The sequence below is a fragment of the Rhinichthys klamathensis genome, unplaced genomic scaffold, assembly GCF_029890125.1.
Source record: "Rhinichthys klamathensis goyatoka isolate OS25496 unplaced genomic scaffold, OSU_Roscu_1.1 h1tg000358l_1, whole genome shotgun sequence".
NCBI classification, from domain to species: Eukaryota; Metazoa; Chordata; class Actinopteri; order Cypriniformes; family Leuciscidae; genus Rhinichthys; species Rhinichthys klamathensis.
In genome coordinates, this window is record NW_026606867.1 from 291,836 (window position 1) to 307,656 (window position 15,821).

Consider the following 15,821-nt stretch of genomic DNA (forward strand, 5'->3'; position numbering starts at 1 on the left):
CCGTTTCAGGCACTGCCCCTCTCAATAACATTTAGTTGTAAAAAAAGAAAGAAATACAAGATGATGTTTGCATTTACATTATAATACATTTGACCCTTAGTCTGGAATTGGCATATAATTATTTTCCCCTCAAGTGCTCTTTATTTGTATGAGCGGAGGGATCGCTTTAGCATGGCTCACAGCGATTCTACACCATGTAAACTGCCTAGGTGGGCTGCTTGCTTTTCATTAACATTCATCCAGGATATGCTGAGGCTCCATCTGGTGAAATCTCAGTCACATTACTGAAGAGCGAAGAGAAAGTATCATGACCTTCTACAGAAACAGGACCTGCATTTTATTTGATCTAGGATGAGGGTATTTTGTTACTGAACACCATTGTGGCTAGTAATCTAGACTAAAACATCCCATGTTAAGTCATTATGCACTTTCTGCTACATTATACATGGATGCAGCTTATGATTACCTTACTTGTGCGTTCCTATTTTTAGTTTAGTATTTTAGTCGGTTTCGTTTGATCATCTGGTGTGCTTTATATTTTTATGGGTGTTTTTTTTCTGCATGTGAGTTTCTGCTTAGCCTCTAGCTCACATTTGTGTTACCTCCTCTAAATTGAGCCTGGTCTGTTTTTGAGAATCTAATGCTGTTTCATCTCTGGTTCACCCTTTAGCAAAGGCTCAAATGACAAGCATCTCGATAAATACTGAAATGTTTAGATTTCGATTTCGTCTGCATTGTTTTCTCATCATATTTTTGGTGGTTTGATATTTTCAGACAACTAGAGATGTGGCATTTATTGTGACAATGTGCTTTATTGTTACCGGTTTGTCACAATACTCATATAATGGCTTTCTCTACTATCATTTTTTTTTCTTTTTCAGAAAAGTCCTTTTGAAAAAGTTTTCGTTTGATGTTCTGTAAACCTGCTCTCTTCATGTTGCTGACCGTAAGGGTTAAGGAAGTAATTCTTGGCACAATACCGGTCTCTACATTGGACTTTGAATCAAATTGACAGTGACAACAGAGAAGCTGAAAGACTTGGGCCATGGTTTACACAAAGCTTAGTGTGCGGTTTAGATTATACACAGCGAAAAGTCACGGTAGATTATCAAAAAAACTGCCAGACAAACAGTTTGTCCCGTATGGACAAACACTTGGAATTAGTGGGTTTTTGAAACGTAACTTGCATGAACGTTGAATTTGTCTCAGTAAGTAATTTTGCATACTGGCGTGGTAAAAAATATTATGATTAAGGTTATAAAACATTTTTATCTGTATTATAAAACCATCTTTTTTGAGCATTCTTAGATCTTTCATTATGAGACTAGTCAAAAAAACTGCTTCTGCTGTTGCAAGACGTTTATGTCCGTAGAACAAAGTGCTTCAAACTGGTTAGTCTTGCTCTCCGTGTCACTCATATATCTACTTCAAGTATTTACTTTATTAATATTCACTTTTTTACTTGTTTTTGTTACAAAAAAGTGAACTATTGTTTAATCACTTGTACAGAATAAGTCTCAACCTTATGACACTATGGAGTCATTTCAAACAGGAGCATCTGTTCACATCTTGAATGACATGTACTTAATGTGTAGAGATTGTGAAGCATATAGTGTGACATAAAGGCAGTAAACAGTGAAATGGATTTCAAAATTTTCATCATTCAATATTGCATCGCTGCATTGCATTCACATGAGAGCGCTTAACTGGTTTTATCTCCCAATAGAGGGAGATCGACTAAGTGCATTGAAAACTCAGTTGCCTCTGAAGCATCTGACTTTGATTCCCACTAGTAAGAAAAGATTTTCACTGCGTCGCCAGCCTTTCACTCATGAAGCTTATCTGAAAGCCATGGGAATGGCAGAGAGAGTCAACTTTATTGTGTATTACTTTTTGTAACCAGAAATGAAAGCGAAAAAAGAAAAACAGCGCTGGTATTCATGCCAGTTAAATTATTCCTATAATTTTCTATACAAGATCTTAACTTAGGCTTCAGAGTTATTTTCCTGTGAATATCAGCAAGTATGATATTTTACAATAATTCAAGGCATCTTAACAAGAGATAAATGTTTGGTTTTATCTGATTTTCTGTCTGGAAGGCCATGATCTCAGAATCAATATATTTTAGTTATGTCTAACTGAAGGCATAATTTAATTGAAACAATAAGAGCTTTCACAAAATGTAGACAGCAACCAAGCCTTTTGTTGTGAAAATGGAATAAACAGGAAACACTTTCTCTGTACTGTAAATGGAAACAGTTTTTTTTTTATTATGCACTGTAGATTTGACTATTAATGATTTAAGCATGTTCTGAATTAGCCATTAAAACAAACATTACAAAGTAGTTTGTTGTGTCCTGTTTTAGCTAAACTGCTAAAAGTCCTTTTAATTTGCGGTATGCATATAATTTGCAACCAGTTTTGATTAATCACCTTGTAATTTTAAAGTCTTTATGTTTCTACAAATGAATTCAGTCATTTTTAGTGATATCTTACTTTTTCAGAAATATGGGCATTTCTGAGCAGTTTTTGTTTTGAGAAGATCAGGTTCTTGAACCTTTCAAATGGTTTCTCACTTACAGGTAAACCACTAAGGTACTATACCTTGTATCTCAAAGTGGAGGCTAACAGATTTTGAATTGTAACTTTTCTGCTGCAAGAGAAATTGCACTTAAAGAATAGTCTTGCTACTTTACTATTCTGTTAGATCCAGGTCCTGTAGGGTTTTAGTTTGATACTTCAAAATACAACAGATTCTAAGTGGGTAAGAAAGCAATACCAGACCAAGAAAACGGCTAGCTTGTTGGTTGAGATTTAATGGCTCAAAAAAACTAAAATAGTCCCAGATGGACAAATTGCTGTCATCCTTTGTTTCACAAGCTTTAGTTCTCTTTTAAGTCTTCATGGTCAAATCAATATTAAGGCTTAATTCACTGGTGACTTTGAATAAAAATTGCTCCAAACAGATTTCATTGTTTCAGGCTTGTTTTAATATTTTCACCGAGCACTGCCATGCAGTGTAAGTTTGTGTAAGTTTGACTTGTAGGCTATATGTTTTTTGATTACTTTAACTGCATAGCATGGTTTTCATTGATTTTCTAGAAATACCCCAACTTTATATCAAGTCTTCATTTTAATAACAAGTTATTCCTCGCCTTGACTTGTAATTCTCATAACCTTAAGACATATAGTGATAGAGTGATAGTGATTTGGCTGATAGTTGAACAACACACAAGTGTTTAGTGATGTTTAGTTTTCCATTGTTTCTCCTAAAACTTGATACAAGAACCAACTGTCTACAAACATATCAGTTCAGATTTTAATGTTTATCAGATCTGGAGATGTTAGTTATTGTTAGTACTTTGAGTTCATGTAGTTCATAAACCTAAATTACTAAGTCCTGCTCCCGATTCTTGTAATTTTGCTTGCGTATACTATGCTTGAATTCAGCACAACACCTTTTCAAATGAGGAACTGTAAACATTAAAGCATTTAAAAAGTTCCTAAGGTTCCAGGTTACTTAAAGGCACACTGTGGAACTTTTCAACCTTTATAATATATTACCAAAACCCATTGAGATGGTACATCGACTTACAATAGGTTGAATGACACGTCTGCAGTAGCCTGAAGGTGTCTGTATCGCTTTTCCTTGCACTATGTAACTTCGGGTTTCGGGTAGGAACCCGAGCACAAAAAGAACTACAAAATTCAACCGCTTTACGGCATACGTCACTTCCCCCACCACCCACAACTTCCTCAGATTCTGACGTGAGTGCTCAACTCGCGTTTGATTGCCGTCTGTATGTTTTCGTCATGGCCGAACCAACAGCTACAAGGAAGAAGGCAAAGGTTTTGTCAGAGGACACTAAAAAAAGAAAGAAAAAGGCATAGTGACAAATGAAAAGCCAGGACGAGGATCACCATTGGTCCAGCGTTCGCTCGCTGGCGTGAACTACAGGAGGAGGAGGGGTGCCCGACCGATGCTGACGCTTGCCTGCACACAAATGCCGTTTCCAAGGTGACCCAGATAAATCATATGAGTAGTGTAGTATTTTCTGGTATTCCGGCCACAGCCGATGGTGTTATGTGTGTAATAAAATGCCCACAGCCCATTGTTCATTTCTACACACAAGCACAGCCCGCCACAGTGCAGGGCTCGCACAAATAAAGTCGACTCATGTCAAATGTACATTAAATGTAGTGAACGTGCCCACGACTCAGTGCCCACAAACACTACACACAACATGTCCCACGGTTTCTGTAAAACGAAACCAACACACATAAGTTACAGTCAGCTCAGGCCGACGGTGTTTTTAGTGCAGTAAATGTGCCCGCCGTCCCGCGCCCACATTCACTCAGACATGTTTAGCACTAAGCCCCACGGGGCTCGCCCCGCTCGCTCTCTCTCAGCAGACTGCTATAAGGGAATCGAGCGCGGCAAGGCTGCCCGCCTTAAACACTGCAAGCACACACAATCTAAAGACACGGGAGGCTGACCCACTGTCTATGGTCTGACCGGTTGACTGTTTGTTGACCTTTGCGACAGTGCTGCGGAGCTTGTGGCCTCTAGGGACGCTAGACGTGAAAGTTACAGGTCGAGCGCCACTAGTGGCCAAAAGTTCCGCGGTGTGCCTTTAATATGTTCACTCTCATTAATTTTGAAGTGGAGGAGAACGCTTACTGTTGAAGAACCGATGAATGTTTTCCAGTTACTGAAGCCCAGCTCCTTGTTCATTTGGCCAATTGCTAATGAAAGGGGTTGTCAAAGACTGAATTTAACGTAGTTTAAAATGCTCTCAAGCTCCTGAAGACCTGATGTGGACGCTTAGAACTTTTCCAGCTAGAATTCCCAACACCCTTTATACATCCTCTTTCTTCTTTAGAGCTTTGTTTAAAAGATTAAAAAGGTAAACATTTCCTAGCACTTACAGAGGAAAACTGTATTTACGCATGGACATATAGTCTGGTTGATGTTGATACGGCTCATGTGAAGTTAAAAGGTATCATCTGTTAAGTTCTCATTTCAGCAGGAACAAATGTTTGGAAGGCAAATGTTTTTGCTTTTTCTCTCTCAAAATAATTCAGCCCGTTCTCATCCTTTGGCGTCATACATGTGACGCTTTGGACATTTCGTTGAAATCTTACGCACATGGCATCCTTTAGCATCAATATGAGACGCAGAACCCAAGGCGTCATACAGGTGACGCACGTCTAAATCCAACGCACATGGCATCCTTTAGCGTGAATATGAGACGCAGATCCCAAGGCGTCATAACCGCACCCTACCCCAGACCTAAACCTACCCATAACAGTGCGTGTTATATTGACGCTAAAGGATGCCAAGATTTCGACGAAATGTCATATGGCGTCACCTATATGACGCCAAAGGATGAGAATGCGTTGAATAATTTCATTGTCCTGTATAGAATGTATTTCAACTTTTCATATTTTAATACTGTCAGTTGTTAGATGTCACAATAAATGTTTCTACACCAAATGCACTAGAATGGGAAGTATCTTCTGACATTTGTTTATATAGATATATAATATATAAAACAAAATGGTACGTCAGCTTTAGTATTGTCAGCCATAAAACTGCAATAAAATTCTAGTCACTTTTAATGTGAGCAATAACATTTGATTCAATAAAAAAAAAGTTTGGTTTACTTTTAATTAAGCCCTTTCATAGGCTGCTTGTTTGTCTTTATTTGTGACTTGCGGCCAATATAAATACCTTTGTGTGTTTGTGCATGTTGAAAAAGAAACCGTAACTTGGTGTGGCTTGATTGATGGCGGTCCTACGTTGCCAATTATTAGAGCACTTAAAAGGATGCTGTTATGTTCTGCTTCATCCAGCAGACCCCATCCAGAGGTCAGTACCTAAATGTGCGGGTATCAGCCTCTGCCTATATCACTCCATCTTGATGTATGAGTGCTAAGCTACAAATTAAACGTGCTCCGACCTTTTAGGGGGTACTTGCTCAACAGGACGCCATTTGGACTAATTTCTCCATGCGATTTAGACAAAAAGCCACTATGTTGCCTGCTGTAATTACTCAGTGTACACACATCTGGATTTGGGTTTCCAGATGCAACAAGCCATCCAAAAAAGGCTTGCTAAAGTCAGTTGTGACTGTGATGTTAGTTTAAGGTATATGGAGGGTACAAATGCATATTGCACCTCATACATGACAGAGGCATGATTTTTTTCTGATTAGACTTAGATCATTATGGACATCTAGGATATTTAGATTGTTAAAGCATGTTTTATGCTTCTTTTTTAGCTAATGCTGTGTCATATCACCTTCATGGTAGAAAATAAATTCTCATTTCATTTGAAACAACCTTTAGCTTTTCAGATATATTGTGGCTCCTCTATAAAGAGTCTTAGTAATAATTAGTAGAAATAATAATGTGTGCATATTATATAAGAACGTATCTGAACCAGAGCAACCTTTATTCATAAAATTTCAGAGGGCCACAAAGTTTTACAAACTCTCTTACAAATATTTATAACTTTTATTGATAGATTACTTGTACAAGATGTACATTCTTTTTTTAAGTGAAACAACAGAAGAAAAAAAAACTCAATGGTGAATCATGTTTGGGCATGCTTGCATATGCAATATGATGGGATACAACAAATTCCTTGGAGCATCAAGAAAATCTCAACACAAAGTTTCATCCACCATCCCTGAAATGTTTGTAAACTCAAACACGCTACATTTTAGTCAAACAAATGTACTGCAGTCACACGTTTGCTTAAAACTGTTGCAAATGTTAACATTTAAAAAATATATAAAAATAAATGCAAAGCCATGTAAATATGTACACTTGAAATTCGACTATTTAACATTTATAAACTTTCAGATCAAATAATAAATAAAAGCACCTATGACCCCAATGAAAGAAACAGAAACATTCCTAAACAACCGTAATGGTGAACAACGAAAACAGCCCACAATGTAGCGATTATTGTTAGAGGTAGACCTGACCGAGATCTACTACTGTAGTTCAAAGGCAATTGATGTCCGAACTGGCAATTTGTTTCATAGTACGCTTATGGAAATAATAGTTGTATTCAATTTGATATTTTCAGGGAACAGCTTCAGGACAGCTTCTTGTTTATATGGGGGAAAAAAGACTGTGTATGCAGTTGCTAAAACGCATGTCATACTGTAAATGATTTTGGAGCATTAAATAATTCTACCTCTATTAATGTGATCAAATTGTTGTCTTTGGCGGATTTATTATGTTAAAAAACATACGTGTTTATGACCCATGAACCTATAGCAGTTTTGTACAGTGTCAAATGAATTTTCCCTTGTCTGCTTTAAGGTGATATCAGTGTCTCTTTAAATGCTCGTGTACAAAAGTATATTTGAATACCATTAAACTTTGGGGAGTTATGGCACATTGCAAATGAGTCAGCAAATTACCTTTTACACAGCTTTTAAAGATGTGTTTGTGGCAAAGAACTTTCAACACATCGACATCAGTGCCGAAAACCCAACAACTTAAAAATCATTGTTTAATTAGCAAACATCAACCGCTATATTACGTTTTCCATATTTACAGTATTGCACTTAACTGCACATAATTGCATTTCAGTTAAACTGATGTTTCTTAAAATGTTAAATTACAAAGTTGCAGTTACTGTTTATCCTTTTTGAAACAAACAGAAAAGGGGATTTTAAATGTATTTCAGCGAAACGAAAGCCAAATTTGTTTCCCCCTTACATAAAAGTAGTATATCTTGCGTTAAGGATTGTAAACACCTTAATACAAGACCTGAAGTGCAAAAGCTAGGTTCACTTCTATTCCAGGACACATCACATAAAAAAGAGAGCACAAAATATGAGAATGAAAGCTAAAAGTCCATACACATGCCCAGAAGGAAATAACAGCAATGCAACATTTCCTCCTAAAACAGAAAGAATCATAAGAATTCCACTAAAAACCAGGCGATTGTGCCATTGATGTTATTGCTGTTTCCAGTCTTTGTCCACAGCAGAATGACCAAAAAAAAGAGAAGAAAAAAAAAATCAAAAATGCAAATAACGGCTTTAGATATGAATTGTAGTGGAGGGTTATCATGGCAGTGATCAACATAGATGTATGTCAGTTACAATGGAGGCCAGCCCCAATAGGTCTATCCTTCAATTGAGCACGTGCACTAGGCAGCGGCACAGTGGTAGGAGGCAAATATGGCCGTCTCTTTCTTTTCACTTTGAGGTTGAGATTCCAAAGTTTCAGTGTCTGTCCGTAAAAACACAACCTCTAGCCTCACTCTGTGTCTGCCTTTGCTTTTTTTTTAAAAGTCTTCTCTCCTAAACGCTGGTTTTCAGACAGACATCCAGACATTTTTGTATGGTCCTGGGGCTGTGATCTGTGCCTGGAAAGGGCTGAGCCAGTGGCCTCCAAGAAGTCCTGCCTGTTGGGCGAAAAGTAAAAGGTGATTCATTGGTATTTAATTACCTTTCTCTACAAGTGGTTTGTTTTGGCAGCTGGTTTTTTGTGACTTTTTTTCTCTCTCATTCTCTCCCCTTACACCCCTTTTTTCTCTTTTGTTTTTATTTTGTTTTGTTTTAACTGTGAGTGTCACGGCCTTTTCACAGGCTTAGTCTTGTGTTAGAAGCAATTATCAGTTCAGAGCAGCAGAGAAGCCCATGGGGGTCAGAGTCCCAGCGCCTCGGCGTGTTTTCTTGCCTTGAGTCGCAGGTCGGCGATGCTGGAGTTCTTGCTATTGCTCTTGGCAGCCGCTACCACGGCGGCCGCTGCAGAGGCCGAGTCTGCCAGCGACGCGATCGGTAATCCAAAGGGCGGGGGCGGGAACATCAGATAGGGAGCGTGGGCCGCGAGGTGTGGGTGCAGATGAGGATGGGAGTGTGTTCCGACCCCCTCCAACTGTAACTGAGCTTGGACCTGCGGGGCGAGCAAAAACAAACACGGAGTTAGTCAGCGGCCGTGGGGTCAGCTCGAGGAGCGGCAGGGATCCGCTTTCAGGCTCGGACACCGCTCCAACTGTGTGCTTTCATTGAAAACACTCACTCAACTCAGTGCATTCTTTTTCATCTGCTCTTGAGCTGAATTATGCAATGCGTTCAGACAGCTTAATAGTCAAAGGACGTCCATCAGCTGCAAATCTCAGCATATTAGTTTGATCCACACTGAATCTTTCCATACAACCTTTAAAAGCTGCAACATCATGTAATCTTAATTATATATTCAATGGCATAAATAAACAATTTCGCACCCAAAATATTCATTCTCATATATATAAATATTTATTCGCATAGTTCCTAGGGGGAAAAAAAAGATGTAAGCAGGCAGCATAAAATATCAGGTTGCAGATTCTTAGCAATTATTTCAGTAAGATGAGGTGAAAATTAGACATCCGCCGACTTAAAAAGTGACTTATTTTTTATTTTCATTTTTAGTATTCTTCTCATGCATCTTTCTCAGCACAGGGATCATAAATATTTCAAAGCTTTACATTTTGCGGTCCAACTTAAATACCACATCTGACAAGCAGCACAAGTTTTTTGACACTGGGAAAGAATGTTTTACCAGTGTTTCTTTTTTTGTTTTCCACGTGAATACGAAGCATAGGGAGATTACTTTGAAAGGAGGATAAATAATGTCAGACCTGGTAGTCTGTTATTTTAGGAAAATAATCAGGTATGAATACAGCCCGTCTCATCTGAGTTTCTTTGCTACTCACAATTTCTAACCACAGGCCTTCTGACTTTATCCTTGGCACTTGCATTTATTTTAATTACCTCTGTGTGAAAATACTCGTCAGAATTAAAGCAGGACTTGCTCCAGTGTCTCAAATCAGTCCAATTGGACTGTGCAACCCCACTACAGGGGCAGTCAGAACAACAGGTGGTGGACATTTGTGGTGTTCAGTATTCAGTCCTTACGCCTGGGCCCTGCCAATGCTGCTCAGTGCCAATAACCATCAGTGCGTTATTCCTCTTTCATAATCTCTTTTATCTGCCTTCCCCTCGCTGTGCTATTAGCTTAATTATGGCTGCTCTCTCGTCTGGGTGATGCACAGTTCTTCACCACCAGATGAAATGTCTCTCGGTCCCTCTTATCTCATTCGTCTCTCATCGGGTCCCGGAGGTGAAAGGTTCGCGCCCTTCGCACGACGCATGGAGACTAGCGTCAAATCAGATTGGTTGTCAAAGCCTAAACATTTTCTCGGCCACTAGCTACTTTTAGGCAGGTGTTATGGCGGGGCGAGACGTTTATTTAGTCGACTGAACTGCACATTTACATTTGGATGTATGCTGTTATCAAAATGCGAACATTTGAATGCACAAAATATTATTCTTACCTGTTGAAATGGCATTCGGAGTGCGCCCATATTGACGTAAGGAGCTACCCTGCACGCGTCCAGGTGACTCGCGGTGCCCAAAATAACACCTGAATAGAAAAGAATGATAAATTAGCAAAGCTAGTCATGATGACTTTTTTTTATGTCAATTATTTCACCATTTCAATTAAGTTTAAAATGTAATGAGTTCTAAAATGGCGTGTTGTCAGAGCTGCGGCGCAATGAGGTTTGCACGTGCTCAGGACATAAGAGCTGTTGGCTCACGAGCACCCAGGTTGGAGGCTACTCCGACTTGGCCCAAGTCCCGTAAATTAAATTTAAAAAAAATATGCATAAAATAGAAATATAGCCTTATGTTTACACAAAAATTTAATAATTAGGTTATTTATTAAATTATTATTTAAGCATTTTACCTTTGTGCATTTGATTTTCCTGTTTTCGGCATTTCGCTCTTCTGTTCTGAAACCATACCTAAAAAAGAAATAAAACACGGTTATGGTTTATCGTGTTCACCACCATTCACGACCTTTAGGCTACATTAAATTACAAAAAAATAATAATAATAATATTTGCACATTTGTTATAGGCTACACACAGTTTGCCCCTGCAACCTGCATTACAGAAAAACAATGTCGATTTATGTTGTCTTAATTTGTTAATTTTTAGGCTATATTACTTTAGTAAACACTTTAATAGAAAAAGCGTGTTTTGTTATCCATTGTTCCACAACTCTTCATCATGGTTAATATTGCAGTTTTTTTTTATCTTCTACACAATTTAATTCTTTATGTAGCATATTCTTTGACTGGCTCTACGTTTAATAGGCCTACATTTTAGTGTTTTTTTCCTTCCCTTTTTTTGGTAAATAAAGTGACGATAGGCCTATAAGCCTTTGTCAAAGAACCATATTGGCTAACCGACAATTTTACATCGGTGAAATACAGGCTATTCTTTTTTTTTATAAAATCTTTTTTTCCCTCATAAAATTAATTTGCTGCTTCATATAACCTATGTGCTTGAAAAGGTGGGAAATAATAATTTTGAACAATGTGAAATTTAGCCTACTGTTCTCCATCATTACTCGCTCTGGTCAGTTCAGTTAAATCATGCTGGCTATTAAACGCTCAGACTCGCTCATTAAAATTTAAAAGCAAACGCTCTCTCAACCTGTTCTTTGAAAGACAATCCGTTTTTTTCATTATGACATATTATTATTATTATTTATTTATTATTATTATTATTAGTCAATGTGTGACTTAAACTGGGCCACAATGAATGCATCATATTTCAATCTTTGATCGATTGTAATTATCCAGCACTATGCTATAGGGAAAGTGAGCTACACTGGTTTCGACAGTTATTTCTTCATTAAGGACCACTCAATGATGCGGTTCACAAATACCCTAATCTGATTTCCGTTTGATTTTTATTAGAGACAGTGAATAATGACATTTAATTTAGCCCTGCACCAAAAACCGAAAGATATTAGTCGTAATTGAATTACTGCCTTCTCCTCACTGAGGTCTCATAACTTTCAATTAGATTCTTGACAGCTGGTCGGCGTGGGGCTTCTATAGGACAGTAGTAGGCCTGTAGCAGGTTCATATCAACTAAGCTACTTCACGTCCATAGCGTTTAACTCAGACTTTTCTGCGAAATTTAAAATGTGATACGAGTCATAAAATGCCATAGAGAGGCGTTTTAACGCAGTATGAATTTTTGGTTTGAATCGCAGCTCTGACCTATTCTTTGGTCTCCTCTTTTAATCTGATTTCGCCTCCGCTTCTGAAACATTAAAAAATGTCGTGCTTGCAAGCTGTCACACTGGCAAACAATGTTACTTATTTTCCCATTACATTTTGTAACACGAGGTATGTCTCTGTAGGAGTTAAGACCGAATTGAATTATTCCTAATACATTTTTATAGGAACAGTATATCAAGCCAATGGCAGATATTACAAAGATAAGGTTGGAGAAAATGAGGTGAGTGACATAAGAAGGTATCCCCTGCAGCAGCGGTTCAATCTCTTCATTAATTTTAATGATGTGGTTAGATCTTTCTGCAGCACATAAGCAAGTTTTCCTTTGAATATAGCTGCTGCTGCAAGAACTAAAAGGCTACTTCATATCCACACCCACCACTGAAACTGAACCCGCATAAATCGAAAGATAACAGAAATGCTTTGTGTGTGAGTGAATGTAACAACAACTGTTTCCAAATGTTAAACATCTCAGACGCATGGTGTTATATACAAATTTAATCTAGCCTACTTAAGCAAATGTGTAGGAGAAATAAAGGCCTAGCTAGCGACCACAAGGCTACTATTTATTTTATTATATATCAATTGCCAGTTCACTCCTCTACAACAAAACACGTATTCCTAAGAAGTGTTTAACAGTAGCTACTTTATAAATAGAGTGCCTATTATTTCTAACTTTATAAGCTGATAACAAAAACCCTTTAGTTTACAGGCATTAAGTTAGCGTCATAAACTCCTCTGGGCATATGAACATAAACAACACAAAAGCGCTATTATAAGAGACTTATTATTTATATGACTTGCTAATATTATATATAAAAGCAATAAACAGATTATGAATAACCTCCGTGGATATTATTTTTCTCCATTATGCCACGCTGATTAAGGTTATAGGCTACTGTTGTATTTTCACACACAGGCCTAACTTTAAACTATTTCAAGACCATGTACGTAAAACGATGAAAAATGAGTGACACAGAACCCCCAATTGACATTCAGGTTATTTGCATTTCCCCTAAAAGATGCATTCGTTTAAAAATTCATCTACACGCTCTCTGGTAGTTTTCAATTATTCACATTGGCAATATTAATGTTGTAATTTTTGATATTTGCTTGTTTTATCTGTTCTAAAATTGTTTTGTTTATTTATTTATTTTACTACAAAAAAAAGAATAAAAAAATACTAACAATCAGAATCAGTGAAGTGAATGTAAGCTTACCTGCACGCGGGCCTCAGACAGCCCCAGTCTCTGACTCAACTCCTCCCGCATGAAGGCGTCCGGGTAATGCGTCTCATCAAATAAGCGCTCCAGTTCATTCAGCTGCTCTAAGGTAAAATTTGTCCTGCTCCGTCTCTGCTTCAGTTTACTCTGTGCGTCCTCGTCCTCTGATTTCACATCCTCCTTCTTGTCTTTGCAGTCGTAAATTCCTGTGAAAATACAACATGAACACATCAACAAAGCATTTATTTAAAGCGTTGTTATGGGTTTTTTTTTAAATTGCAAATGGTGAGAATTCTACTCAGAATCGGCAGACAAAATACCCTAAATCTAATTAATATGATGTGTCTACACCTTAGCTTAAAAATTCAAACAATTTTGTTATATAAAATATGAGATGAACAACGACTTACTGCTGCTTTGAAACAACATACATTTTGGAAAATCGCTTTATAGCGTACAAATAAAATAGACTTGCAAATAAAACCATAAATGTTCTCGAAACTTTTATATGCATAACTTGTAAGTGGCAGATTCTTATATTTAAGGGACATAGATAAATAGATTAGATCATTGTGTCATTTTAAAATTACATTAAGATATTAGGAGACATTAGAAGTTTACAAAGAGCCAATGCTTTGCACTTTAAAAAAAAAAGATGGAGCTGTATCCTCATTCCAGAGCAGTATTACAAAAAAAAAAGTGTGTTATTTGCAAGTTTTGTAGCCTAAATCAAAACTTGCAAAAATGTATCTTATAAGATAATAAATAGCCTACTTTAATGCTAAATTATTAGCTATATTTACTTATACTGCAATAATTTGTTTTCTCTAATTCTTTTAAAGGTATGGTGTTTGTTGTTTTGTTTTTAATGTATTAATGGCATTTAAATTTACCCATTATTATTATTATTATTAATAATAATATATTTGTATTCCAAAAACAAACTGTCAAAATATTATCACCCACATGGTTCTGTGAAATTATGTTCTTTTTTACTTTTACTTTTTTACTTTAAGTGTTTTGTACGTAAAGAGTAAATACGTGTCTTTAGTCATTTCCTGGCAATTTTAAGAACGCTAAGGAATACATTGATAGATCATTCTTTCAAATTTGACAAGACGGGGCCTATTGTTTTGACTGTAATTACTCAAATGTGAGGACAGACGACTATTTTTTTAATAAACTTATTGTGATTCTCTTACTTAAAATTGCCTATCGTGTATTTCTGTTCTTTTACAAAAGAAAACAGTCCTCTACACGGCACACACATCAACGAACCATTGCATCAGCTGAATACAGCTTGAAATTCTCCACTCGCATGCTAGTTAGCCTCTTAACACAATCGAAATCTTTCTTTAAGATAATGAAAATGACCTCAATATACTGTAATTCAGATTGTATCGATATTTCAACAACGCCAAACGTATTCGCGCGTAAAACCTAGTTGTAAACGCGTCTCCAGTGAAAAACATTACACTTTGCGTATGGTGTAACTCACCGTCAGCAGCCCGTGTCACGTTAAACTCCTTCAATTTCTCCTTTTCCAGGTCTACGTGCTCCTTGTAAAGGTGTACCGGACAATGGTTGTTGTTGGTTTCTGTAATCTCCTGAAGGTTGGTCTCCGAGTTTCCCAGCTCTCTAGCTCGGGCTAAACCACTCTCCAAAACTTCCCTGTACGTGATGCTCTCTTTGCTGGTCTCCTTGCTTTTCTGATCGAAGGATTTCGACACGAACGCCGTGAGTTCTTCCATGGCTGATTACGGAAATCCACTTTAAAATGAATCTAACACGAATCTTTGTGTCTGCTCAGCAGTGATTTCGGCGAAATGTTTGCGTGTAGAAGGTTTAGATCACTCCTGCTGTTATGTCTGTGTTTTTCAGATCACACTATTTATACACGGCCACCTCAGCCCGGCCCCCATCGCCATCATGTCTGGAGTCATTACAGGCGCTTCTGAATTCAACTTTCAGCGGCTTTTCCTCAAATCAATTCTGCACTGGATGGAGTCCCCTTAATTTAATTATAATTAATTAGGATTCCTACAGTGCCGTGTGGTCAATTGGAAATGGGAACCGTGTTTAATTAATTCTGTGATAATTTCACTGACGCAATTAGAGGATATGAATATTGCATCATGACATTATCAGTTCATTTTGGTATATTGACGTTAACATGGACAGAAGCTATAGAGAATTTGCCGATCGAAGAAAAAGAAACAATTCAAGCGAAAATAGACATGAGCGTCCCATTTGTGGACAACTTTTCGATATTTTCATCGCCAGTCATTATTTTCAATGTTTTGTTTAGTTTGTCAGGCTATTCATCGTTAATATAAAAAAGTGTATAATTTATTTATATTTTATATTATTGAACATATTCATATATAGAATATTTAGATTGCATACATTTAATATAGGCTAATTTATCATTACATTTTAAGGCTATGGTATCTTGATAAGGTGATAAACTGGCCGCTTTCATACAGATATTCC

At 37.3% G+C, this 15,821-nt stretch overlaps 1 protein-coding gene across 1 annotated transcript; it reads right to left on the reverse strand.

The window, feature by feature from the left end:
* Positions 1 to 7,495: 7,495 nt before the first annotated feature.
* shox (short stature homeobox) lies at positions 7,496 to 15,207 on the reverse strand. The gene is made up of 6 exons (XM_056233002.1): positions 14,827 to 15,207; positions 13,326 to 13,534; positions 10,759 to 10,816; positions 10,346 to 10,434; positions 8,710 to 8,925; positions 7,496 to 8,434 (listed from the first exon to the last, which is right to left on the reverse strand). Exons 1-6 carry the CDS (start codon positions 15,077 to 15,079, stop codon positions 8,345 to 8,347), a joined length of 915 nt encoding a protein of 304 aa, XP_056088977.1. The 5' UTR covers positions 15,080 to 15,207; the 3' UTR covers positions 7,496 to 8,344.
* Between the last annotated feature and the right edge of the window lie 614 nt (positions 15,208 to 15,821).